Source organism: Chiloscyllium punctatum, chromosome 16, assembly GCF_047496795.1.
Source record: "Chiloscyllium punctatum isolate Juve2018m chromosome 16, sChiPun1.3, whole genome shotgun sequence".
Lineage (NCBI taxonomy): Eukaryota > Metazoa > Chordata > Chondrichthyes > Orectolobiformes > Hemiscylliidae > Chiloscyllium > Chiloscyllium punctatum.
The window spans coordinates 8,051,105-8,078,843 of NC_092754.1; the positions used below are offsets into that span (position 1 = coordinate 8,051,105).

The window sequence follows — 27,739 nt, forward strand, 5'->3', positions numbered from 1 at the left end:
TTATCATCCTTTCCAACACTTTACCCACAACCAAAGTAAGGCTCACTGGTCTGTAATTAGCAGGATTGTCTCTACTCATCTTCTTGAACAAGGGGACAACATTTGCTATTTTGCAGTCTTCTGGCACTATTCCTGTAGACAATGATGACTTAAAGATCAAAGCTAAAGGCTCTGCAGTCACCTCCCTACCTTCCTAGAGAACCCTAGGATAAATCTCATTCGGCCCAGGGGACTTATCTATTTTCATTCTTTCCAGAATTGCTAACACCTCCTCCTTATGAGCCTCAATTCCATCTAGTCTAATAGCCTATATCTCAATATTCTCCTCAACAATGTTGTCTTTTTCCAGTGTGAGTACTGATGAAATATATTCATTTAGTGTCTCCCCTATCTCCTTGGACTCCACACACAACTTCCCACTACTGTCCATGACTGGCTCTAATTTTACTCTAGTCATTTTTTATTCCTGACATACCAATTGAAAGCTTTAGGTCTTCCTTGATCCTACCTGCCAAAGGCTTCTTGTGTACTCTACTGGCCCCTCTTGACTCTCTTTAGGTCCTTCCTGGCTAACTTGTAACTCTCAAGCACCCTAAACTGAGCCTTCATGTCCACATTAAGCGCCTCCTTCCTCTTGACAAGAGATTCAACTTGTTTAGTAAACCACCGTTCCCTCACTTGATCACTCCCTCCCTGCCTGACAGGTACATACTTATCAAGGACACGCCGTAGCTATTCCTTGAACAAGCTCCACATTTCACTTGGAGCTACGGTTTCCTTCCCCATCCTATGCATCCTAAATCTTGCCTAATTGCATCATAATAGCGTTTCCCCCAGTGATAACTCTTGCCCTGCAGTATATACCTATCCCTTTACATCGCTAAAGTAAAAGTAATCAAATTGTGGTCACTATCTCCAAAGTGCTCACCTACCTCCAAATCTAACAGCTGGCCTGGTTTATTACCCAGTACCAAATCCAGTGTAGCATGCCTCTTGTTGGCCTATCTACATGATGTCAGGAAACCCTCCTGCACACATTGGACAAAAACTGACCCATCTAAAGTACTCAAAGTAAAAGTCCCCAGTAACACCTACCCTGTTACTTTTGCTCCTATTCAGAATCATCTTTGCAATCCTTTCCTCAATTTCTCTGGAACTTTTGGGAGGCCTATTGAAAACTCTCAACAGGGTGACATCTCCTTTTCTGACCACCCTTTTCCTGTTTCTAACCTCAGCCCATACTACCTCAGTAAATGAGTCCTTATCAAACGTCCTTTCCGCCACTGTAATACTGTCCTTGACTAATAATGCCACACCTACCCCTCTTTTACCACCTTCCATGTTCTTACTGAAACATCTAAACCCCGGAACCTGCAACAACCATTCCTGTCCCTGCTCTATCCATGTCTCTGAAATGGCCACAACATCAAAGTCCCAGTTACCAACCCATGCTGCGAGGTCAACCACCTTATTCCGGATGCGACCGCTATTGTCAGAAACATCGTAGCCAGTTTTCCAAATAAATGGAAAACGTAAACAATGATTTACGCCAGGCCTAATCATCTGATTTTGCCACTGCCGATAACTTTCAGTTTTTTAAAAATTAAAATGCTGTGCTGTCTTTTCTGTCCATCTGAGGGCAGAAGGGCCTCAGTTTAATCTCTCAAAAATATGGTAGTTCTACAATGCAGCACTCCATCAGTAATGTACTGGAGTGTCAGTTTTACTTTTTGCACTCCAGTCTTGAAATGGAACTTGAAGCCACAACCTTCTGACTCATACAACAGCCTGAGCTACTCAGCTACCGACTGACCTCTGGTTGGCAAATGCTGGAAATGCTTAACTGGTCAAGCAATAGTTATGAAGCGAGAAGCATGCTAACGTTTTGATGTTAATAGCCATTGGTTATAACTGTTTTGATGAAAATTGAAAGATCTTCAATCTGTAATATTAACTTGGTTTCTTTTTCCTCAGATACTACCAAACCGCTGTGTATTTCCACCATTTTATGTTTTTATTTCAGATTTCCAACATCTGCAGCATTTTACTTTGATATGAAAGCTTTTACATCAAGATGTTCTTTTTATGTTTAGGCTGAAATCTGTGCTCGTCAATCGTCTAATGCCCAAGGAAGACTTCGTAATCTACTACCTGAACCAGTAAGATCACATGTAGTACCCCAGGATGCTCTTTTATAACTGATTAGCCAGCCTGGCTCATTAGTAGAATTTGAAATATGGAACTGTTATTGGGCTGGGGATTCTGCTCACTCTGTTCCAGATAACACTGCAAATGGATCCCTAACTGGGAGAGTAATTCTGGTTTGATAGGTCGCAGGAAGTGTGCCATTGCAGATAGACTGTCCAGTTTAGTCAGTTAATCTGTAGTAGTACTCTGGTCATCCTTGGGACCCAAAGCTTCCTGCACTTGCAAAGTGGGGAGAGGGTGGGTACACTCTTAAGTGGCTGGATTAGAGACTGCCAGGTGTAGTGATCGAGTTACATGCCCATAAATATGTATTAAAAAAACTTGGATTATTTGTTGTCAAAAGTAATCTTTCTCTTCTTGCTAAAGGTATATTTTCTAGAATAATATTTATTAATTCACTGAAACTAATGTTACTAGATCAGTTTTCAGGACTCTGTCCATTAGAAGAAATTGACATTGAAGTTGCATGTGTGTCAGTTCCTGCATGATGATGTCTCATTATTGTTCTTACATCTGTTCTTCACCAGAATCATTTATGGTTGCTTCTGTGCTAGTTAACACCTACTCACGTTTATATAGTGAGCACATAATTACGATATAGGAGGAGAAATTGAGGACTGCAGATGCTGGAGATCAGAGCTGAAAATGTGTTGCTGGAAAAGCGCAACAGGTCAGGCAGCGTCCAAGGAACAGGAGAATTGACGTTTCGGGCATCAACCTTCCTCCTGAAGAAGGGCTGATGCCTGAAACGTCGATTCTCCTGTTCCTTGGATGCTGCCTGACCTGCTGCGCTTTTCCAGCAACACATTTTCAGAACATAACTACTATATACTCACTTTGCGATTGAAAATACTCCCTGGTTGCATCACATGTAGTTAACAAGGCAGAAATCTGTACAGAAACAGATTATGGGAACACTAGTTGTGAGAATTAAGTTTTAAGGATGATCATAGAGGAAAGGAAACGAGTGGAAAGATGTGACTCAGGAAGAGATTTTGAGTTTACCTCCAGATCTGCTATTTGAAAGACAGAGAGGTTAGGGGACATTGTAGAGTTTGGAGTTAGCAGAGCACAGAGTTGAATTGTTATCTTTATTCCAAGTGTTATATCTTTTATCTCCATTGTCCTTTTGCAGCCCTTGACATGGTTCATTTCAACCATTCTCCCCTTTTGCCAGTTCCATGCTCTTTCTTGATACCAATCTGCTATTTAATCAAATGGAAATTAGATTCAGCAATAGTTCTTATTCTCTACACAAGTATTCAGGGATCTATATTTGGCTTTTTCTTTTGTCATTGGCATGCTGTCCTTTGGTGACATTTCCATATACATTGAATCAGCTTCAACAAGTACGCAGAAAAAAACCCATCGGTATCTCCCCTCCATTGGTCTGATATCCAGTTTTGGATGAGTCACCGTTTTCTCCAGTTAATCTCTGGGAAGACCTAAATTGTTGCCTTTTATCCTCTGTACCCTTATCACTGTTGTCCTAGGTCGCCCTCCTGGTGCTCTTGGGTAAACTTGTTGCACCAGGTACACATTATTTGACCCAAGCCAAGTTTCTTACCCCATATCCTCTCCAAAAAGCAGCCGCCTAATTTCACCTCTTTTTAATTGTGTGCTTCAACTCTGTTTCAGACCATCTACCACTGAAATTCTTACATGTCTTTGTCTTCTCCAATTCAACTTTTATCTTTTTTTCAGTCATCCGCTACCCATTCCAAAAGAAGGTACCTCAAACTATGGCTGCTTATAGCATATCCTGCTCAACAATCACCTTCTAATCTTGCTAATGTACAATGAATGCACAGAACAGTGGAAATCTGAAATACAAAGTGTGCTGGAGAAAAATAGCAGGTCTCTCAGCATCTTTACAGGGAAAAACAAAGTTAATGTTCTGAATCTTGTGATCTTTGCTAATGTGCGTTGGCTTCTGATCCCAATGCCTACAGTTTAGATTTTTCTTCCTTGCACTCAAAGCTCTTCATCGCTTTTCTATCGTGTAACCACTTTCAGTGTTACATTACACCCTTTTGAGGTCTGCTGACTCTAAGCTTTTGTCCACCAATTGCAACCTTGTCTCCAGTGACCTTGGATTCATGCTTCAAGTTTCTTGTTGATGCTTTTCTCCATCTCCTCCTTTAGGACCTCTTAATATAACTGACTATTTTGGCCAGGCTTTTTATTTCTCTTCTTTGGTTTGACAATAATTTATTTTCCATTGGGTTGTTTTCTGTGTTAGGGGTGAAATATCAAGTTTTTGCTCTTTGTGCAAGGACACATCTTTCTGTTTTCTTAGTGTTCTTGAGTCACCTCTGTTTTTCTGGCGATCTGTGGTTAGATGAATAGTTTGCCTTTCTTTCTCACTGAAGTGAAATTAATGTAAATGTGCAACCTACAGTGCTAACCTTTTGAAATAATTGCATTCCCAACATGTAACAGAATGTGGTATCAAGGAACACTTTAAGAGTCAGATCTCTTAAGGTTCATTTTTGCACTTAGAGACTTCTGAGTTAATTCATCATTGAAATGTTTACCTAGTTTAAATTGCTGCTGCACCATAAAACCAGTGAAATGTCCATGTGATTACTAATTTTCTCATTTTAATCATCCATAAAAAACATGAAGCATAAAAAGCAAAATAAAAGCTTACACGGGCAGAAAATAGCAGCCCATTCCAATCACCCAGATGTGTGTATATTGGAATGATGACTGACCCTCGGGCAATTGAACTCAACTTCCTTTTTATGTAATAACATTAGGGTCTGGCTGTTTATACAAAACTAACTCCTTTATGGTTTTAAAATAAAACCTCGAGTTGTGAAACAAGAATATTATTTGCAATGCATCTCATATGGTGCAGTGTTTCAAAAAGCAATTTTACTTGTGGAATGGTTGATATATTTAAGCCTGTGGGCACTTCGAATGTAAATGGAGTTAATTTCATAGTACACGAACAGTACCTAAATTAATGCATTATTTTAAAATGAAATATCTCAGAAACTGCAAATGATGTTTGGAAGGATATTGCAATATGTGCTATTTATATCATGTATACATTGGAAGTGTGGAGAAATAAAACATGAGGATGCACTTGCTATTGCTTTTGTTTCTAACAGTTGCTCTGGTTATTTTGTTACCACCATAATGCATGGAAGTAATGTACACTTTAGTCTTCATAGTTTATATTAGAGATGCAAGTTTGTCCCTTTGCTAAACTGTTGTACAAGGATAATGCATGGTAGCTGGGATAGCCAAGAATTATTTATCACTAACTGCTCAAGGACATGATGCATATTTATACTTCAATAGTGTGAGCTGTTGATTGTGTTTTCAAAAGAAAATTATTCTAAACAATGCTTCCAGAAACTGGTACAGTAGCAAAGAAATTCTGTAGTGAGTATCATTGGAGTGACTATGTTCATGACAAATTTTGAATGTGTTGAGAAATTTTTAAAATAGAATTCTGGATTTGGTAAACAAAATATCTCTTAACAGTGATGGCTGGGTTGGCATCAAAATAAACATGACCTTGAGAGGGCTGAGAATATTCAATGCTCTGCAGGAGTACATGCTTCTGATATTTCCTTGCTGCTCTTTTGCCATGATGCTTACATTGTAACTGACAAAAAAACAAAAAGTGCTCTTGTAAACATATTGCTAACATTGATTGTATTTGTAAAAGATTGAAAGATTAGCAATATCTTTCAATGTTTTGGCTGTCCATTTCTTTGCTTTGTTAGGATCTGCTGATCTGGTAATCTCGATGTGATATGTTAGCATAATGAAAGTCATGACATGGAGCTTTGTGTTTGCATGTTGGGTTATAGATCTTGTAGACTAAATTAAGATGTCAAATTTCAAAAAACTGCTGAGCACCTTTCAGTAATAATTACCTTAGTTGGTAACTTCAGCTGTTTGAATCTCAATTTCTCTACCAAAGTCTTTACAAGGCCTATGAGGGATTGGTGAGTCAGACAAAGTAAAATTGCATTACTGTATTTTCAGTGACCCTAACTGACGCCCTTGATGCCACATTGATGTAGCTCACACTGAAACTTACCAAGGAAGAAAGAATGGGTGACAGGTGCTTCAAGACCATGACATTATGAATAAAGCTTAGTGAGCCCTTTTGGAGCAGAGATCAAGGAGCAGAAAGAAGCATTGAAGGGCAAAGATCAAGGATGAAAGGAAAGATCAGTAGTGATAGACAAAATAATCTGGGTCTGTCCAATAAGAGAAAATACAACACCAGACATTGGGAAAGAACCTTGTGGAAAATGTAATTGGAGAAGTATAGTTTGCATATTTGTGGTGCGTAAATTAGCTGGTGATTTTTTTTAAGGGTAGAGTCCAGTTAAACCCAGGAAATATTGAAAATATTTCTCTGAATCTTGGTTGCAGCTGTTGTATATTTTCTGGTAGATATTCAAGGAAGGAAGCCTCCCTCAAATATATGGGCGGCACGCTGGCACAGTGGTTAAGCTACTGCTGCCTCACAGTGCCAGAGACCTGGGTTCAATTCCCGCCTCAGACGACTGTGTGGAGGTTGCACATTCTCCCCGTGTCTGCGTGGGTTTCCTCCGGGTGCTCCGGTTTCCTCCCACAGTCCAAAAATATGCAGATTAGGTGAATTGGCCATGCTAAATTGCCCGTAGTGTTAGGTGAAGGGGTAAACGTCGGGGAATGGGTCTGGGTGGGTGCGCTTCGTTGGGTCGGTGTGGACTTCTTGGGCCAAAGGGCCTGTTTCCACACTGTCAGTAATCTAATCTATATGATAAGAAATATGAAAAGCAATTTAGATACATAACAGGAATCCTTGTAAAGCAGATTGAGGGTTTTATACTTGTCAACTGTGTCACGATATTTTTATTTATTGGATATTGCCCTAACCTCTGCCAGCTCATAATGCAAATAGAGGCGAAGGGAAACCATTCTGCATTTCTGGATCACTTTGCAATTTTAAGTCCTTCTTTCACAACCTGCACAATGCATTTTAATCTTCTCTAGTTCTGTTGGAAATGCCGTATTCTGTTCCTGATAACAATTAAAGATTGACACCTATGTGTTAAGTTTCAACCATAAATAGCTGTGATATTAAAGGGAGCTTTGAAATTCAAGCAACTAAAATTCACAGTCATTCCTAAATGATAAAGTACTCTGGCAGGAACAGAAGATGCATGCTTGAATGAAAGAAAATGCGCAAGGAATATAGCACCGTATAGAGATAACAGATGGCAATGATTCTTTTTAAAGCTGCAATGTAATCTCTTATTTCACATAATTGTTTAAACAACTTTTGCGGTTTACAAGATGTAATCAGAACCTGGTTATAATGTTACATTCTCAGAGAAACACACAAGAAACTGTCAAATCCCACTTTTCAATTTCATTGTTTTATCAGCTATGACTAGCAGCTTTCTAAATGTGATTGTGTTGCACTTTGTGATGGCATCTAATTATGTGAGGCAGTTCCTGTTGGACTTTGGCATTGGAGGTCTTTGCAGATGATTCCATTTTCCTTCTCATGGCTGTCACTTTACAAATTGCATAAATTCCTAAATTAAGCGCAGAATTAAACTTTGCACAGTAAACAGTAAATGTTTAACTTTTATATTAAAAAAAATTTGGATTCAGGAAGATAAACCTTTGAGAGTGTGATATATTTATTTAAAGTTATGAGAGTTGGTGTTTATAAACAGAGGTGCAAAGTACAGAAACAAAGTAATATTTTATATGTTAATCATTGGGTAGACAGCAGTTAGGGCACACAAATTGAATATTTTAATCTATGTTAGGAAGGATTAAGATTGTGTGCAGAGGATGCTGAAGAGATTTGCAAAGATAGTATCGGGGATATGATTTTTAGTTAGCAGAGAAAGTAGAGCACCTCTGCCTTTTTCTTTGGAGGAGAAAAGACAGGTGAGATGATCTGGAAACATAGAAAATTGGAGCAGCAGCAAGCCATTCAACCCTTCAAGTTTGTTACACTCGTCAGTTTGATTATGGCTGATCATCATACTCACCTACCCTGTTCCTGTTTTCCCTCCATACCCTTTTATCCCTTTAACACTAAGAACTATGTCATTTAAAGGTTTGGGCTCATCTGCTTTCTGTGATAGAGAATTTCACAGCCTCTGGTCTCACTGGGTGAAGAAATTTCTCCTCTTCTCAGTCGTAAGTAGCCTGTCCTATATCCTTAAACTGTGACTCCTGTTTCTGGATTCCCTGCATTTATCCAGTCTAGTCTGGTTAGAATTTTATGGGTGTTGGTGTTGGTGTTTATAAACAGAGGTGCAAAGTACAGAAACAGTCCTACCATCCCAGGAATGAGTTTGGTAACCTTTATTGATTGCCTTCATATCAGAACTTCCTTCCCCAGATAAAGCGACCCAGACTGCATATAGTCCTGCGGGTATGGTCTCTCAAAGGTCCTGTACAACTTTGCTCTTGTACACTTGAGTCCTCTTTCTGTGAAGTCCAGCATATCATTTGTTGCCTTCATTGCCTGCTGCACCTGCATGCTTACTTTCATTGACTGGTGTACAAGGACAAATAGGTCTCTTTGCAACTCCCCACCTGATTTATTGCCATTCAGCCAATCTGCCTTCCTGTTTTGCTGCCTTCCTGTTTTGCTGCCAAAGTACCTTACATTTATTGACATTATACTTTGTCTGCCATGCAACTGCCGGCTCATTCAACCTGATAAAAACAATGATTGCAGATGCTGGAAACCAGATTCTGAATTAGTGGTGCTGGAAAAGCACAGCAATTCAGGCAGCATCAGAGATAAGTAAAATCGACATTTCGGGCAAAAGCCCTTCATCAGGAATACTCTATCCACCTCCATAACCAGTGCTCCTCAAACATTCCAGAAGGTTCCCCTGGCCTCTGGAACTGCTCAGACACCATTAGCCATGCGGCTGGTGCAGCCACCATCCCCACGCTGATTGATGATGTCACTTCTGCCCCCATCATGGCCGTTTCCACAGCTACTTTCACCCCACACAATTCCTCATGCACCACACATGACATCACTTCTGCCCCTCACATCGTCGCTGATGTCACATGCTCAGTGACTTGCGCCCCCATACTGCCATGTTTGCCACCACTTCCGCCCCCACCAACGCTACTCATCTGCATTCTGCTGACATGCCCCCCACAGATCCCACTGTCACCATCCCCGATCTCCAGAATCCTGAGGGGAACACCACCCCTGCTCTTGACTCTACCCCCATTCCCCCCACCACCACACCAACTTCAGTTACAGGCTCCGCCCCCACTCCCAGCTCCACACCCACACTGGGTCTCAGCTCCCAGCCCTGCTGAGTGTTCACCGTCCCTCCAGACCTCCCCCCTCACTGAGGACGAACGATCAGTCCTCAGCAAAGGACTCACCTTCATTCCCCTCCGCCCACAAAAAAGGCCTGTTTTCCTGATGAAGGGCTTTTGCCCAAAACGTCGATTTTACTGCTTCTCGGATGCTGCCTGAACTGCTGTGCTTTTCCAGCACCACTAATCCAGGCTCATTCATCTTATCTAAGTCACTCTGAAGCGACTCTGGATTGCAGTTCACCCTCCCACCCAGCTTTTCATCACCTGTAAATTTAGAAATTATATTTAATTCCCTCATCTAAATTATTAACATATATTTTGTGAACAGCTGGGGACCAAGCATGATCTCAGCAATACTCCTCTAGTCACTGACTTGCCACCAAGTTCTCCATTCATTTTAGCTTGCTAACCCAATACCATGTGCTTTAATTTTACATGCTTGTGTGGGATCTTAATGAAAGCCTTCTGAAAGTCCAAGTAAACTACCCCGATTGTCTTTCCCTTAGCATCGCTACTGGCTGCATCCTTGAAAGATTCCATTAAATCTTTCAAGCATGATTTCCCTTTTGTAAAACCATGTTGACTCTGTCCAATCCTATCACTGTTTTTCAAGTGCTCTGCTGGAAATCTTTTATAATGGATTTTGGCACTTCCCCATAACCGAGCCATACTAACTGGTCTCTAATTTCGTATCTTCTGTCTATGTTCTTTGTTTTTAGAATAATCGGGTTACATTGGTTCCCTCCAATCCATGAGAACTGTTCCAGAGCTATAGAAGTTTGAAAGATGACCACCAATGCATCCGTATTTTTAGGGCCACTTCCTAACTACTCTGGGATGTAGTTTATAGGGCCCTCGGGATTTATCCGCCTTTAATCCCATATATTTCCTCAACATCATTTCTCTACGAACTCATTTCCTTTGGTTCCTCCTGCTCACCTGTGTTCCCCAACATTTTTGAGCTGTTATTTTTGTTCTCATTTGTGAAAACAGAACCAAAATATGTATTTAACTGCCATCTCTCTGTTTCCCTACTTTAACTTGCCCTATTTTTGGGTGTAAGGGACTTAGATTTGTCTTAACTAATCTTTATCTTTTCACATCCCTATAGAAGCCTTTACAATCAGTTTGTCTATTTCCCACAAGTTTATTCTTGTAGTCTGTTTTGCCTCCTCTTTAGTCTTTTGTCCTCCTTTGTTGAAATTTAAATTGCTTCCAGTCCTCCTCTTTTTGCACCTACTTTGATTGGATCATTGGATGTCATACTATCCCTAATTTCCCTTGTTTGTGGTGGTTAGCCACCTTTCACGTTTTATTTATATGCCAGACTAGAATGAAGAATTGTTGCAGTTCCTCCATGCGCTCCTTAAATGTTTGCCATCGCCTGTTCACTGTCATTCTTTTAAGTATTCCCCAATTTATCATAGCCAGCTTGTAACTCAGGTCATTTCAGTTCCTTTATTTAGATTCAGTTATTTGGTTTTCCTTTTTCTGAGATTCCGTAGAGACATGCAAAATTGGGAAGGGTTTTCATAAAATATTTGGGACGAAGTGTTGACACTGGTTAATGAGTTAGTGACTAGATGGTACAAAGAGAAGATCCTCAACAGAAAAATTAGTAGAGCAACTTGTGGCATAAAATGTCTGACAGAATCAATGCTGGAACTAGAATCGCAGTGTCTTTTGATAGGGAGTAAATGTTTGCAAAATAAAAATTTCTTGAGTTTCAAATTCAATTGTTAAGAAATTGCAGATATTTTGGTTTTATTTATGAATAAATTTCTTTTATTGCTTTGAAGTGTAACTTGATGAGCAACTAGAGTTCATGTTGGTTGATTTCATTATAGATATTGGAATAAAATTCATCATGGGAAAGTTAAAAGATGGTACAAACGAGGTGATATATTTCACATGCAAAAAGCTTGTGTAAATTTACACAGATGTATTTGGTAACTGGTTTCAAAGGACTAGCCACTTGCTTGAGCCATCCTTCCATGCTCCGATGTCAGCATCCATTTTTAATTATGAACTTTCTTGGATCTTTACAACCATTTTTACTTGTGCATTTATGAAGCCAATTTTTGATTTTATTTGCTAATGTAATTAATCATGCAGATATGAGTTTACCAGTGCTGCCATCAGTTATGGTTGTGTAATCCATCCTGGCAGCATATTATATCTCAAAGGTTTACAGTTTCAAATCTGATATAAAGCTTTTGGGAATTGCATGTATTTTTTTCAAAGCATTGCTATGAATTATTCTATCTAGTATTGGGCTGTCACTAAGGCAGAGACTGTGGTGTGGAATAGGTGGCAACTATTATACAAAGATATTTTAGGCAGCTCGTAGAGTCAGAGTTGTACAGCACAGAAACAGACTTTCCAATCCAACTCATCTATGCCAACCAGATAGAGTCATAGAGATGTACAGCATGGAAACAGACCCTTTGGGCCTACCTGTCCATGCCGACCGGATATCCCAACCCAATCTAGTCCCACTCTAAAATAATCTAGTCCCAATTGCCAACTCAGCCTCCAAACTGTTCCCATTCATGTAGCCATCCAGATGCTTTATAAATGTTGTAATTGTACCAGCCTCCACCACTTCCTCTGACAGCTCATTACATAAACTCATCACCCTCTGCATGAAAAAGTTGCTCCTTAGTTCCCTTTTAAGTCTCTCCCTTCTCACCTTAAATCGGTGTCCTCTAGTTTTGGATTCCCCTACCCTGGGAAAAAGATCTTGGTTATTCACTCTATCCATGCCCCTCATGATTTTATAAACTTATAAATTAGGTCACCCCTCAGCCTCCAACACGCCAGCCTATTCAACCTCTCCCTATAGCTCAACTCTCAGGTCGAGGTTCAAGTTTGATGTCTCTCAGGTGTGTCATAACGCTTCTGAACAGGTTGATTTAAAAATATGAGAGACAGATTGGATTTACGTGTGTTATGATCCCAACTAATTGTCAAACTGAGTATGTCCGATTCCCGAGTGAAACTTGGAATGATAAATTATCAGTTTAACTGTTGCAGTTGGCTGTGGTTGTAGTTCATCACTGATCAAGAGGCTGTCCTTCCTTTTATAGAAGAACATCAGTTTGTCTCACAAAAGGAGATGAAAGCCCTGTAAATCAATATATGTATATAAAAGGAACAATCTTAATGAAAATAACAAAAACATAGTTTCAACTACTTTTCCGGTGAAATATTTTTCAGATTCTCAATCCCACAGAAATATCACGCCTTTCTTAATTCTTTAATTTCTAATTTTTTATAATGATTTGTGGGATGAGGGCATCACTGGCAGGCCAGTATTTATTGCCTTTCCCCAATTGCTTAGAGGGCAGTTAAGCGTCACCCACATTGCTGTGGGTCTGGAGTTACATGTAGGCCAGATCAGCTAAGGATGGTATTTCCTTCCCGAAATGACATTAGTGAACCGGATAGGTTTTTCCCAATGATCAGTAATGGATTCATGGTCACCATTAGACTCTTAATTCCAGATATAATTTGATTGAATTCAAATTCCTCCATCTGCCGTTGTGGGATTTGAGCCAGAATCCCCAGAACATTATCTAGACCTCTGAATTAACAATCCAGTGATAATGCCATGTCCACCACCTTTCTTAACTGACTGTTTTGTTTGCAGTTTTTCTTCTTCACTTGATTGTTACCGTTTTAACACTGCTTTCCCAGTTCTGATGGCCTAAACCCCATTCCATTTGAAACAGCTTGAAAACACCTTAATAAATTCTCAGAGCTTCGAGACTCCACAAAACTAACCTGTTCTTTTTCTAGAATGAAGCTCTGTTTTCCTAAACTGAAAACCTGATTCTACTGCAAGGAAAAAACGGAAACCTGACTAAGATCATAGAGTCTTACAGCACGGAAACAGACAGTTTGGACCAAGGTTTTCCAAACTAAATTAGTCCCAGTTGCTTGTGTTTGACCTCATACATGTACCAGTCCAAATGTCTTTTAAATGTTATAAATATACCTCATCCAACACCTTCTCTGGCAGTTCATTCCACAAGTGTGAACCACCCTCTGTGTGGAGAAAGCTGTCCCTCCGGTTCCTTTTAAGCCTTTCTTCTCTCACCTTAAAAATATGCCCCCTAATTTTGAACTCCATCACGCCCCAAGGGTAAAGCCCTTTAATCACCTTATCTATCTATGTCCTACATGATTGTGTAAATCTCAATAAATTCATCCCTCAACCTCCTATGCTCCAGTGAAGAAAGTCTCAACCTATCCAGCCTCGCCTTTATAACTCAAGCCCCCCTATAACAGGGCGATCAGAACTGTACGCAGTACTCCAAAAAATGGCATCATCAACATCAACATGACTTCCCATCTCCTATACTCGGTGGTCTGAGCAATGAGGCAAGTGTATTAAATGCTTTCTTAACCACCCTGTATACCTGTGATGCAACTTTCAAAGAACTATATACCTGAACCCCTAACTGTATAAGTCATGCCCTTGTTTGTTTTATCAAAATGCAATATCTTTCAATTATCTGAATTAAATTCCATCTACCTTTCTTCAGCCCATTGCCCAATTGATCAGAATCCCTTTATAATCTTAGATAACCACCTTCACTGTCCAATATACCATCAATTTTGGTGTCATCTGCAAACTTCCTAACCATACCTCCTAAACTCTCATCTCCATCTTTTATATAAATGGCAAGGGACAGTGGATCCAACGGTGGAACATTACTGGTCACAGGCCTCCAGTCTGAAAAACAATCCTACCCCACCATCTTTTGTCTCTTACTGTCAAGCCAACTTTGATTGCAATTGGCAAGCTCTTCCTGAAACCCCTGTGATCTAATTTACTTGTCAGTCTACCATGTGGAACCTTGTCAAAGGCTTTACTAAATTCCATTTAGACAACCTCCCTCAACTGCCCTCTGACCCTGAACTAAACTTCTGATTCTTCCGAACTGAACCCACATTAAAACTTCTAGTGTTCCCCAGTCATTTGTTTTCTGTTTCTCAAACTCAACGGTGTAAGAACTTCCTTCTATTAAAGCCACTCCCCTCTTAATGCAAAGTTGTTACCATCACCACAGAACTGAAACCAAATCCATCTGTCTGTATTTTAGCAATTAAATTTTAGCATGACAATATATTATTATCACATGAGAGATCATTATAAAAGAAGCAGAAGTAGACAATTGGCTGCTCTTATTGCCATTTGATAACATCACGGTTGATCAGTTTGTGTTTTGAATTCCACAATCTCATTTATCCCAATAATGCTTTTTTTTTAAACTTAAGAATCTATCTGCACTGCCTTAGAAATATTCAATGACCTCACTTTCACTGCCTTCTGATGCTGAGAGTCCCAAAGTTGTACAGCCCTCTGGCACAAATCAAAATCCTCAAATAGCAAACTGCTTTTCTTGTTTTAGTTGTGTGGGCATGGATTAAAAACTGAACATGAACCGTGTGTGAATGATGATCGTGGAAATTTCTTCACCATAGTTGTCAGATCTTTCCATTATAAGGCAAACTGTATTTTGGCCTTCATAGCAAGAGGATCTGAGTACAAGATCAAGGATGTCATGCTGCATGTATAGGAAATTGGGGACACCACACCTGTGTTGTTTTGGTCTCTTTATCTGAAGGGCTATTGTTTCTTTTGTAATTTCCAGTGCATAGGTCGATGCCAGGTTTCTGCCTGAGTCTGCTTCTGAAACTTTGTAACAATTGATACAATTGAGTGATTTGCTTGGCAATTTGAGAGTAGTTGGGAAGAAATTTGAAATGGTATTTTTTAAAATTCATTCACTGGATATGAAAGTTGCTGGCGAGAACAGTTTTTATTGCCCATTTTCTGGGCAACTAGGACATTTCAGAGTCAACCATGTTGCTGTGGGTCTGGAGTCACAATCAGGCCAGACCACGTATTGGTGGCAGAATTCCTTCCCTGAAGGGTATTAGTGAACCAGATGCAGTTATTTTAACAATTGATGATAATATCACTAGACTATTGTTGTCTAGGGAGACAGTTATATTATAGAGCTAATTTAGTAATGGAAAGGAGAATGAAGTGCAAGTTAATATTGTTGCGTTGATGACTCCTTGATAGAGACAGCTAGAGTATTCATTTCCACGTGCATTCCCAATTCCTACCCCAGCACAATAACTGGCTACTTGCCCTAGTTAGCAGTTGCATTACTGGGGATCCTCACTATTCTTAGAGAGATTTCAAGAACATGGGGCAATGAGTGAAAGAACAAAAAAAACAAGGATTTATTTCCCATAAAGAATTAATGATTAACTTTTTGGCAATATGTCAAAATGACATTGTATATGCAAAGCAGCTGCGTGAAAACCAAAATGTATTCTTTATAATGTAGAGATGTATATGCAAAGTAATGAATATCGGCATAATGAGTCCCCTGTAATAGCTTGCTAATAAACTTGAACAAGTTAATTTTATTTCTTGTGAATTTTCTATGGTTGATGACTGCCCCTACCTTCCATGCCCTCAGCAACTCTGTCACGCAAGAAGAACGTCCTGACCACCGCGTCTAACTATGGGCAAAGTTATATTTTAAGAATGGACACCACATTGTATCTTCAATTTAAGAGGCAAAATAAAGCTGATTCTGGATGTAGAATTCACTTTGTTTAATTTATGGAGGAATAGAATAAAATCAGTGTTTGAATATTGCAAACGATAAAGAACTCACAACTTTCACATCCTCAGGACATGCCAAGCCATGGATTAAGGAATAACTATTTTTTTCAAATATTGCAGACACCTTGCATGCACAGCTGCCAGAGGAAGTGGTGGAGGCTGGTACAATTGCAACATTTAAGAGGCATTTGGATGAGTATATGAATAGGAAGGGTTTGGAGGGATATGGGCCGCGTGCTGGCAGATGGAACTAGATTGGGTTGGGATATCTGGGCGGCATGGACGGGTTGGACCGAAGGGTCTGTTTCCATGCTGTAATAATTTGCTAGTCCGATTTAATGTGTGGCTGGTCAGATGGGATTAGTTTATAATGAAATTATGGTTGGCGCAGGCATGGTGGACCAAGGGCCTGAGGCGGGACTGTTGTATGTTAAATGTTCTATGGACTGTATGAAACCACCATTAGGTGTCAGAAAAAAAACCTATCTGTTTCGTTAATTTCCGGACGGAGGAAATCTCATGCCCTCACCTGCTCTAGCCTACACATGACTCCAGTCCACAGCACTTTCGTTAACTCATCTGCTTTCTGAAATGGCCAAGCAATCTTTGTAGTTCAAGGAGTTAACTCGCCACTGTTGCCTTCATGGTAATTGGAGTTGGGGAAAGAAATACTGACCCAGACAGCAAGGTCCACATTCCAGGAAAAGTTTTGTAAAAATTACAGACAACAGAATGGCTGAATTAATGTTTTGAAGTGAGATTAGGAATAATTTCTGACCAGGATACTAGGGCCACTCTCTGATCTTTGGATAATGCTCTGGAATCTTTGAAATCCACAATAACAAGCTTAGCCACAAAATCATTTGTCTGATAGTGTAATACTTCCTCCTTTATTACACAAGTGTCAGCCCAAGATTTTTGTTATTCGAACTGATGACCATGTTACGTAGAAGTAACAATGTTAGCACTGAACCAGTGTGACACTTACATGCATGCTTTCAGTGATGCAGATTGATAAATAATTTGAACATAGCATGAGATGGTGTTGCAATATATTGAGGCAAGGGTGCTAAGAGCTCAGAGTGGTAAGGAGTAATTGCCTAGATGATGGGTTATTGATCTTAAAATACTCATATCTCAGAATTACGTGAGAGTGTAAAGAATTTTAAAGGGAGACAAACTGACAAAGAAGGCCATCGTTTAAAAAAAAGCTAGTCAGCTTGCACACTTGGTGAATGGCTTTAGCAAAAAATTTGGGAATATGTCTCTGGCTAGGTAACATTTGTGGAATGGAAAAACCCAAAACAATTCCAAAATGTGGGAAAGGTGACCAAAATCTGGTTTCCAGCATCTGCAGTCATTGTTTTTACCTAAAGCCAAATACAGATTATTCAGTAAAAGTGTGTCCAAATTGCAGTTATGCTGTAATATGCTGTTATGCTGTGAGTTTAGAAGATTAAGGGGAGATCTAATAGAGACGTACAAAATAATACATGGCTTTGAAAAGGTGGATGCTAGAAAATTGTTTCTGTTAGGCGAGGAGACTAGGACCCGTGGACACAGCCTTAGAATTAGAGGGGGTCATTTCAGAACGGAAATGCGGAGACATTTCTTCAGCCAGAGAGTGGTGGGCCTGTGGAATTCATTGCCACGGAGTGCAGTGGAAGCCGGGACGCTAAATGTCTTCAAGGCCGAGATTGATAGGTTCTTGTTGTCTAGAGGAATTAAGGGCTACGGGGAGAATGCTGGCAAGTGGAGCTGAAATGCGCATCAGCCATGATTGAATGGCGGAGTGGACTCGATGGGCCGAATGGCCTTACTTCCACTCCTATGTCTTATGGTCTTATGGTCTAATAATTATTTGCTCATTAAAATGTGTTTCACCTGTGTTGTTAAAAAAAACTTTCAATTTTGGGCATTAAACAATCAGATTAATTTTATGATTTTTAAAAATCATACTTTTGGCTTAATGTATACTTTTTGAAATAGTAATTCTAGACTGACAGTTCATGGAATTGTTCATCTAGGAGCAGGCCTCTGTGTGTTAATTTTATCTTTTGAGTAAGGAAAATTAATTATCTTACCATAGACATGTATCCTTTCTGCAAATTCATCAGACAATGTAATTGCACCTTTGGATTAGAATTGTAGCATAATATAATGCAAGGTCAATTGAACTTCATTTTGATACACAGTTCTGTCACTAAAATGATTTGAGACAGTTATTGAGAAACTGATAAATTAGCCTCATCCCAGTATATTCATTCTTCCTGTTTCCTGTTTCCAGTGTATATCATTGAACATAATATATATTTTGCTGTGTAGTCCTGCTTAAAAGTTGTTAATAATAAGTGGGCACTAAAAAGTAGTTGGTCTTTTCCAATGGCATTTTTAAAATAAAATTAAGCTGCATATTAAAGTTCAAAAATGCTACCAATCTGTGTAGCTCTTTGTAGAATTAAATTACCCATGCATATTTAATCATTAGTTTAATGTATTTGTAATACGGTGAGTTGTTAGGTAACGTGTTTGCTGATTGTGTTTGACATTGAGCTCATGTAATTTAAAATGCACACTGTTTATTGCAGCTGTTAAAATGCTAATATGTTGAAATCACTGAAACCGCTGCTTTGATAATACAGTAAAAACTGAACAAATCTATGTCATTAAGTATAACATGTACTGATTTAGTATGAAATGTATTGCTTAGTAGCTCATCTTTGACATTTTGTGAAACAAGGCACCGTGCATAGACAGATGTTAATGGAATTCAAAGGAAATGAATGTGAAGTAGAGCAGAAAGACACCACACTGATTAAATGACGGAGGGCAAGCAATGACCTTTGACCAAAGGGCCACTTTGATTTCCTTTTAACTTTTTTCCTATATAATTGACTGCTTAATATCCTAGATACATTTTATTTGCTAAATTTAAAAAAAAGATTCCCCCCACCCACCCACCACCATTGCTTAGATCTGAGAATACAAGATTCGAAACATAGATAATTAGATTCATCGTTTTGAAATTATTCCCACTCTATTAGCATTCAGCAGATAGCATAAACTAATGCAAGGAATAATTCATGACCAAATGTGGAGTTGTTGAGAACACGCCAAAACAACCTTGGAGCTTCTGGGTAAAGATTACCAGAGATAGCTGAATGGTTGGACCTTGTTATTTAGTCAAGTGAAGCATTTGATGTATTTGATACCCCATGCAGCTTAGCACGGCTCAACTCACACTTCACTGAATATAGTGATCGATTATCTGCAGCTTAACCAAGCCTTCTCATTTCCTGTTTTCCATTACCTCGCTCAATCAAGCCGGGCATTTTGTAGCTGTGCTTGTGCATGGAGATAAGCAATCGAGGCATGTTGCTATTTGCTAATATCTTGTAGATAGTGCAGCCTTTAGATAAGATTAACCTGTTTAAAGGATGTGTTTTATTGTGTTCTCCAGTACTGGAGAAATGGAAATGAAGCACACAATGTTAGCAGTAGACTTATCATGGAAATAGCCTTAATATTTTTTTTAAAAATTGCTTTTGTGGTGCCAGTAGGGATTACTGCAGACACGTTTACTCAATACATTACGCTCCTGATAAATAGGAATGAGCAAAGCGCACAAGCTATTTCATGATGAAAAGTCCCATTTACTGTACAATATTGATCTTACATTTATGACCCATTTTAGAAATGCAGTACCTGGCAGTTTTAGCCCTGTAATAATTCAGGAGTTACTGGCTTGTGTATTAATGTTGCAGAATTCTGTTTTTGTTGGCCTGCATAGGCCAATTTCAAAACTATTAAAAATGTATGGAGTTAAATAATGCATCCCCAAACAATAATCAGTCTTTTTGCAGCATTCTGGGCAGCTTTTTGATTAAATCTGCTTTATGGGCAGCTTGCAAGCATTTTTTTACAACATTGCACATTTTTTAAAAACCTGTAAAATTGAACAAGGGATTGTGTGATGAAGTGGACATAGTTTTGATGTTGAAGGTTTTATCATTTCAGATTTTTGATATCATGTTGAATGCGAAGATAACAATGACAGGCAGTTATTTGGGGCTCACAAGATATGTTTGCTACAAGCAGTTGAAAGGATTACTTCATTTTATTTGGGCAAATTCTAAATCAGGTTTGCATGTATTATCATGCATAGGATTACAGATGGAGTAAAGAAGCTTGAAAACCAAAACTGTCAATTTTCAAATTTAGCATCAACCCTGATAGAATGCAGATAAATTGCATCCCAATTGTAATTTTGCAGTTTATGCAATGAATGTTGCAGGCTTAAACTTGTTCCATATACTTTGCCTAATTGAATATTAAAATCCATGTTAGAATTGTACATTTATTTACAATAGATGTTTGTCAGGTGACACATTACGTTGTTAACATGCTTTAATGTCAATAAATTTTGCATATCCTGTAACTTTTAAAAGCATCTTGGGCCACTGTTTTATTAAATAAAATCTGTGTTCATTTTCTTTGTGCAAACTATTTCTTAACGCAGTTATCGAGTCATAGAGATGTACAGCATGGAAACAGACCCTTCGGTCAAACCTGTCCATGCTGACCAGATATCCCAGCCCAACCTAGTCCCACCTGCCAGCACCCGGCCCATATCCCTCCAAACCCTTCCTATTCATATACCCATACAAATGCCCCTTAAATGTTGCAATTGTACCAGCCTCCACCACATCCTCTGGCAGCTCGTTCCATACACGTACCACCCTCTGCATGAAAACGTTGCCCCTTAGGTCTCTTTTTTATAGCTTACCCCTCTCACCCTAAACTTATGCCCTCTAGTTCTGGACTCCCTGACCCCAGGGAAAAGACTTTGCCTATTTATCATATCCATGCCTCTCATAATTTTGTAAACCTCTATAAGGTTACCCCTCAGCCTCCGACGCTTCAGGGAAAACAGCCCCAGCCTGTTCAGCCCCTCCCTGTAGCTCAGATCCTCCAGCCCTGGCAACATCCTTGTAAATCTTTTCTGAACCTTTTCAAGTTTCACAACATGGGCGGCACGGTGGCACAGTGGTTAGCACTGCTGCCTCACAGCGCCAGAGACCCGGGTTCAATTCCCGCCTCAGGCGATTGACTGTGTGGAGTTTGCACATTCTCCCCGTGTCTGCGTGGGTTTCCTCCGGGTGCTCCGGTTTCCTCCCACAGTCCAAAGATGTGCAGGTCAGGTGAATTGGCCACGCTAAATTGCCCATAGTGTTAGATGTAGGGGTAAATGTAGGGGAAGAGGTATAGGTGGGTGCGCTTTGGCGGGTCGGTGTGGACTTGTTGGGCCGAAGGGCCTGTTTCCACACTGTAAGTAATCTAATCTAATCTAAAATCTAATCTAATCTAAAAAAAATCTTTCTGTTAGAAAGGAGACCAGAATTGCACGCAATATTCCAACAGTGGCCTAACCAATGTCCTGTACAGCTGCAACGTGACCTCCCAACTCCTGTACTCAATACTGTCATTATGTGCACTGGTGCATTTGCATCATTTACAAAAGATAAATTTCTTCCTTGGAGTACTTTGATGGGAGAAGTTGCTGTCTGGCTCGGCCCATTGGTTTTTGTAGGTTTGAGATACTGAAATAAAAGCAGTAAAGCCGATGAGCAGTAGTTCTATTTGTATACAATTAAAATAAATTTTGAATGCATATGTGCTGTTTCTTTCAACCTAATTTCTTCTTAAACTCTGAAGTTCTCTTCCTCTTCCTGTATTGTGTTATAGACTGGACTAAACCCCTTCAAAGGAGATGGCCTAGACCCAAACTTTTATCTTATGTGAAGGCACGTGTAAGGTGCTGTGTTTCAGATGCAATTCGATTGGTCTCACTAAATGGCTTTTAGAGGGTCACACTTATTCTTATACCCAGTTAAAATACAAACAAAGAAAAATTGTTATATCTTTGTCTATTGGAAAACTTAACAGATTATTTAACTGCTAAACCGCAATTGTTCTAATATAGTAACATCCCATAATCTCTCAGTCAGCAAAGGCAAATTCAGTAAAATAGATTGTCTCACATGTAGTGTTTCTCCAGTCCAAGAGAAATGAATACCAAGAGCGAATTTGGGGGTGGGGGTGGGGGTGGGGAAGAGGAGAGAGAGCGAGAGAGAGAAAAAAAAATGAGAGAGAACTCCAGCTTTTTGCTGGGGCTGAGGGAGATGTATAACACCTTCCACAGTCAACTTCAAAACTCCAACAACTGAAAGCTACATTAAAATCTGGTTATGTGGGAGTGTGACTCCACCCATTCCTGCTGCTTCTATTGTTCTAACCTTTTTAAAAATAGCCCAAAACTTTCTAAGCTGTTTACTTTATTGGCTTGGAAGAGACACCTTGGTTCCTCTGTCTCAAAACCTCTTAGTCCAAAAAAAAACACTTTATTAAGCATAGTATTGCCACACTTGCATTACCCACTTTGAGAGTATCAGTGATTCACAGAATTGTTAATTTTCATTGACTAACAAACTGAAACTGGATTCAATTGTAGATTTCAAAAGATATTGCATAATTATTTGAAGAATAGAATTGCATCAATATGTGGACACAATTAAAAATCACACAACACTAGGTTATAGTCCAACAGGTTTGTTTGGAAGTGATGTGTGGGAAGAACCAGGAGTGGGACTCAAGAGCACACATGCATGCATAAGAATTGAGAGAAGTGTAGGCTTTTTGGCCCCTCATGTCTCTATCCTTTGCTCCATTTCCTAATTAAGTACCAAGCTAGTAATTGCCATAGGCTCAAAGGACTATAGTGTTTCTCTTATTTCAAGAGAGTTGGATGGTTGTGAGTTTAACCATAGCTTAGGTGAGAGCTGAGGTCAAGAAGGTGGCAAAATAACTCCACTGAGGTTGGTATCACGTCACCAAGTTACCCTTCTTTTACACGTGCATTGTACTTGACACTGGTTTGGCTTCCTCAGAGCTCGCTCTGAGTGAACAGAACCACTGACACTTCTATTTATATCTGTCAACCAGGGCTCCCTGATTGGGGTCATTAACCTGGTCCAATCAGAGAATGGAGGTCAGAGTCTAGGAATTCTATGGCAAGTTACTCATCCCGTCTCCCCACTTGAGGATGGGTGCAGCTCCAACAACAGTCAAAGCTTGACACCATCCAGGCAGAGCAACCTGCTTGACTTGTTCTCCTTACATCACCTTCAATATTTACCATCTTCATCACCAACGTTCACTGGCATCAGTGTGTACAAGATGAACAGCAGCAACTCACCAAGGATCCTTTGACTGCACCTGAAAATCTGTCGCATCTGTCACCTTGAAGTACAGCTGTGGTATGTACATGAGAGCACCATCACCTGCACGTTCCCTCCAGTTGGCATACGATCCTGACTTGAACTATTTTGCTGTTCTCTCACTGTTGCTAGATGAAACTCTCCATGGATTGTCACCTTGTTGTGGTGGAGAAGCTTATGTGGTCCTGAGATCTTGTGAGCAATGCCACCTTGAGCTACGCTCCTGGCAGGGTCACCCAAGGTGGCGAGGACCCTGAAAAAGAACAATCCAATTAAGATCTCAATGGTGGAATAGGCAGACGAAGTCCCTTCGAACTCCAACGGCTGTGAAGGTGGATGAAGGCTGCAACAAATCCATCAACTCCAATCGTTGTGGTCACTGAAATGCCATTGGAACCAGTTGGTTGCTTTGTGAAGTATCATGTGCTTCTTGGAATGCAACATCAAGCACACATTAAATAAATACACGCACAGGTGCCTTTGTGGGCTACTTCAAGTCTTTGGATGATCGAGGGTGGGTGATGGGACCAGACAATGTGATGGCTGGAAGCTCCTAGACAGGAACTGGCATGAAAGCGGTGAATACTTGATTTACTTGTTCAACTTTTGGGCAGACACATTAAAGTTACTCAGTAGCAGTATTCACATCTGAGCACCCCTATTTAGGATCCACTCTGCTCACCCTGAACTGGGGGAGGGGAGCTTGAAAAGGTGCCCTAAAGATAGTCAGCTTCATCACATCCTGTCTGGAAAGCTGCGTCCAGGGGGATCACCATTATGTGGTTGAAAAACACTGAACTGCTCACCCTGAACTGGGGGAGGGGAGCTTGAAAAGGTGCCCTAAAGATAGTCAGCTTCATCACATCCTGTCTGGAAAGCTGCGTCCAGGGGGATCACCATTATGTGGTTGAAAAACACTGAGAAGTGAAACTATGAAATTTGGAGGTAAAAACAATGACTGCAGATGCTGGAAACCAGATTCTGGATTACTGGTGCTGGAAGGCAGCATCCAAGGAGCTTTAAAATAGATTTTTCGGGCAAAAGCCCTTCATCAGGAATAAAGGCAGTGAGCCTGAAGCGTGGAGAGATAAGCTAGAGGAGGGTGGGGGTGGGGAGAAAGTAGTATAGAGTACAATGGGTGAGTGGAGGAGGCGATGAAGGTGATAGGTCAGGGAGGAGAGGGTGGAGTGGATAGGTGGAAAAGGAGATAGGCAGGTCAAATGTGGCTGTGGTAGCGAGTTTGTTTCACGAAATGGTTGAAGAGCTTCAGGGCAGGGGAAATGACCTAGGAGTTGCAGTGGGAGAGGGACTCCCTGAGATTCTTGTAGAGAGAGGAGGAAAACTTCTTCAAGGCAGGCATCCTTGCAAGAGGATTCGCAGTAGGGTTAAAATCAACAAGGTAAAAACAATGACTGCAGATGCTGGAAACCAGATTCTGGATTAGTGGTGCTGGAAGAGCACAGCAGTTCAGGCAGCATCCAAGGAGCCCCCACCCTCCTCTAGCTTATCTCTCCATGCTTCAGGCTCACTGCCTTTATTCCTGATGAAGGGCTTTTGCCCGAAACGTCGATTTCTAAGCTCCTTGGATGCTGCCTGAACTGCTGTGCTCTTCCAGCACCACCAGTCCAGAAATTTGGAACCTAGAACATATGAACTTTCGATAACCCAAACTCAGACCAGCCAGAGAGGAAACTGCCTTGCCCGAGAACTCCAAAAATTCAACTTTGACATCATTGCTCTGAGTGAGACCCACAGAGCTGAAGAAGGGCAACTAAAGGAAGAGCAAGGTCAATATACCTTTCTCTGGAAAGGACTTGATCCTCAACAACAAGGATTCATGGAGTAGATTTTGCCGAGTGAAACAACCTACTTCAGAAGCTGACATAACAACCACTGGGAATCAATAACCTTTTATGACTGTGAATCCTGCTGGTCAAGAACCAATATGCCATCATCATCAGTACCTATGCTCCATTCTGAATGCTGAAGATGAAGTAAAAGAGAATTTCTACACCCAACTTAATGATGATCTCAACAATGACAAAATCATCCTCTTAGGTGATTTCAATGCCAGAGTTAGGAAAGATTATAGGCTTTGGACTGGAATAATAGGCAAGGAAGTAGGTGGCAAGGTCAATGCCATTGGAACACTCCTCCTCATCAAATGTGCTGGACACAATCTGATGATTTACAAACATCCTATTTCGCTAGAAAAACAGGCACAAAGTCTCCTTGCAGCATCTATGCTCCAATTGCTGGCACCTCATCGACTACATCATCATACGATCTCAGGACCAACAGGATTTACTGATAACAAGATCTGTTACTGGTGCCGACGAGTGCTGGGCAGACCATTGATTCCTCTTGTCCACCAAGATAATGGAGATTCGGCCCAAAAGGAAACGCCAAAATCAGAACACTATCAAGAAATTCAAAGCTGACGTCCTCCAAGACACCAACCATGTACAGAAGTTTCAACAAAATCTTCAAGAGCAACTGTCTTAATAAATCCCACTATCCGTAGAAGAACACTAGAATCAGTTGAAAAATGCTATCATTATCTCCTGCAAAGAAACAATTAGGTTCAAGACGAAAAAGCATCAGGATTGGTTTGAAGATTACGGCAAACTACTCCAACAACTTATTGACGAAAAGAGAAAAGCTTTCTTCACCTTACAAAATGGCCAACAATCAACGACCAAACTGAAACCCTATCAGAAAAGCACCTGAAACATGAAAAACCAATAGTGAAGGAAGAAAGCTCAGGAAATCCAACAAATTATGAGGGGCATGGATAGGATAAATAGGCAAAGTCTTTCCCCTGGGATCGGGGAGTCCAGAACTCGATGGCATAGGTTTAGGGTGAGAGGGGAAAGATATAAAAGAGACCTAAGGGGCAACTTTTTCACGCAGAGGGTGGTACGTGTATGGAATGAGCTGGCAGAGGATGTGGTGGAGGCTGGTAAACTTGCAACATTTAAGAGGCATTTGGATGGGTATATGAATAGGAAGGGTTTGGAGGGATATGGGCCGGTGCTGGCAGGTGGGACGAGTTTGGGTTGGATATCTGGTCGGCATGGATAGGTTTGACCGAAGAGTCTGTTTCCATGCTGTACGTCTCTATGACTCTATAACTAATGGACACCAACGACACTCGAGTCTTCTTCAATGCAACTAAAGTTATTTTTGTCCAATCCACTCACAGCTAACCCTCTCTCAAAAGCAAAGATGGTTCAACCAACCTGAAGAGCAATGCTAACATCAATTCTAGATGGAGTAAGCACTTTGAAGATCTTCTAAATCAGACCATCCCATTTGACAGGAATATGATCAACAACTTTCCAGAACAGCCCATTGATGACTACCTAAGCAAAGTACCAACACTGAAGAAGTCAAGGAAGCCATGAAAACCTTGAAAAATAACAAGGCTGCTGGACTCGATGGAATACCAGAGCTGAAAATGTGTTGCTGGAAAAGCGCAGCAGGTCAGGTAGCATCCAAGGAGCAGGAGAATCGACGTTTTGGGCCTGAGCCCTTCAGGAATGAGGAAAGTGTGTCCAGCAGGCTAAGATAAAAGGTAGGGAGGAGGGACTTGGGGGAGGGGCGTTGGAAATGCGATAGGTGGAAGGAGGTCAAGGTGAGGATGATAGGCCGGAGTGGGGGTGGGGGTGGAGAGGTCAGGAAGAAGATTGCAGGTTAGGAAGGCAGTGCTGAGTTCGAGGGATTTGACTGAGACAAGGTGGGGGGGGGGAGGGGAAATGAAGAAACTGGAGAAATCTGAGTTCACTCCTTGTGGTTGGAGGGTTCCTAGGCGGAAGATGAGGTGTTCTTCCTCCAACTGTCGTGTTGCTATGGTCTGGCGATGGAGGAGTCCAAGGACCTGCATGTCCTTGGTGGAGTGGGAGGGGGAGTTGAAACGTTGAGCCACAGGGTGGTTGGGTTGGTTGGTCCGGGTGTCCCAGAGGTGTTCTCTGAAACGTTCCGCAAGTAGGCAGCCTGTCTCTCCAATATAGAGGACGCCTCATCGGGTGCAGGGAAGTAAGGGGGGAGGTGTGGGCGCAAGTTTTGCATTTCTTGCGGTTGCAGGGGAAGGTGCCAGGAGTGGAGGTTGGGTTGGGGGGGTGTGGATCTGTCGAGGGAGTCACAGAGGGAGTGGTCTTTTCGGAACGCTGATAGGGGAGGGGAGGGAAATATATCCCTGGTGGTGGGGTCTGTTTGGAGGTGGCGGAAATGATACGCTGTATATGGATGTTGTTGCGGGGGG

At 40.8% G+C, this 27,739-nt stretch overlaps 1 protein-coding gene across 12 annotated transcripts in view; it reads left to right on the forward strand.

The window, feature by feature from the left end:
- The window catches only part of rerea (arginine-glutamic acid dipeptide (RE) repeats a), a 566,413-nt gene that overhangs the window by 224,737 nt on the left and 313,937 nt on the right, over window positions 1-27,739 (forward strand). For 8 of the 12 annotated variants that reach the window (XR_011962674.1, XM_072586150.1, XM_072586154.1 and 5 more), the window contains one exon: window positions 2,094-2,159. The exons of the other annotated variants lie outside the window; for them this stretch is intronic. Coding sequence is in view for 6 of the 8 variants with exons in the window: in XM_072586150.1 (XP_072442251.1) it covers window positions 2,094-2,159 (66 nt within the window). In the remaining 2 variants the exon portion in view is untranslated. The remainder of the gene's footprint in view (window positions 1-2,093; window positions 2,160-27,739) is intronic. 12 annotated transcript variants of the gene reach the window in all.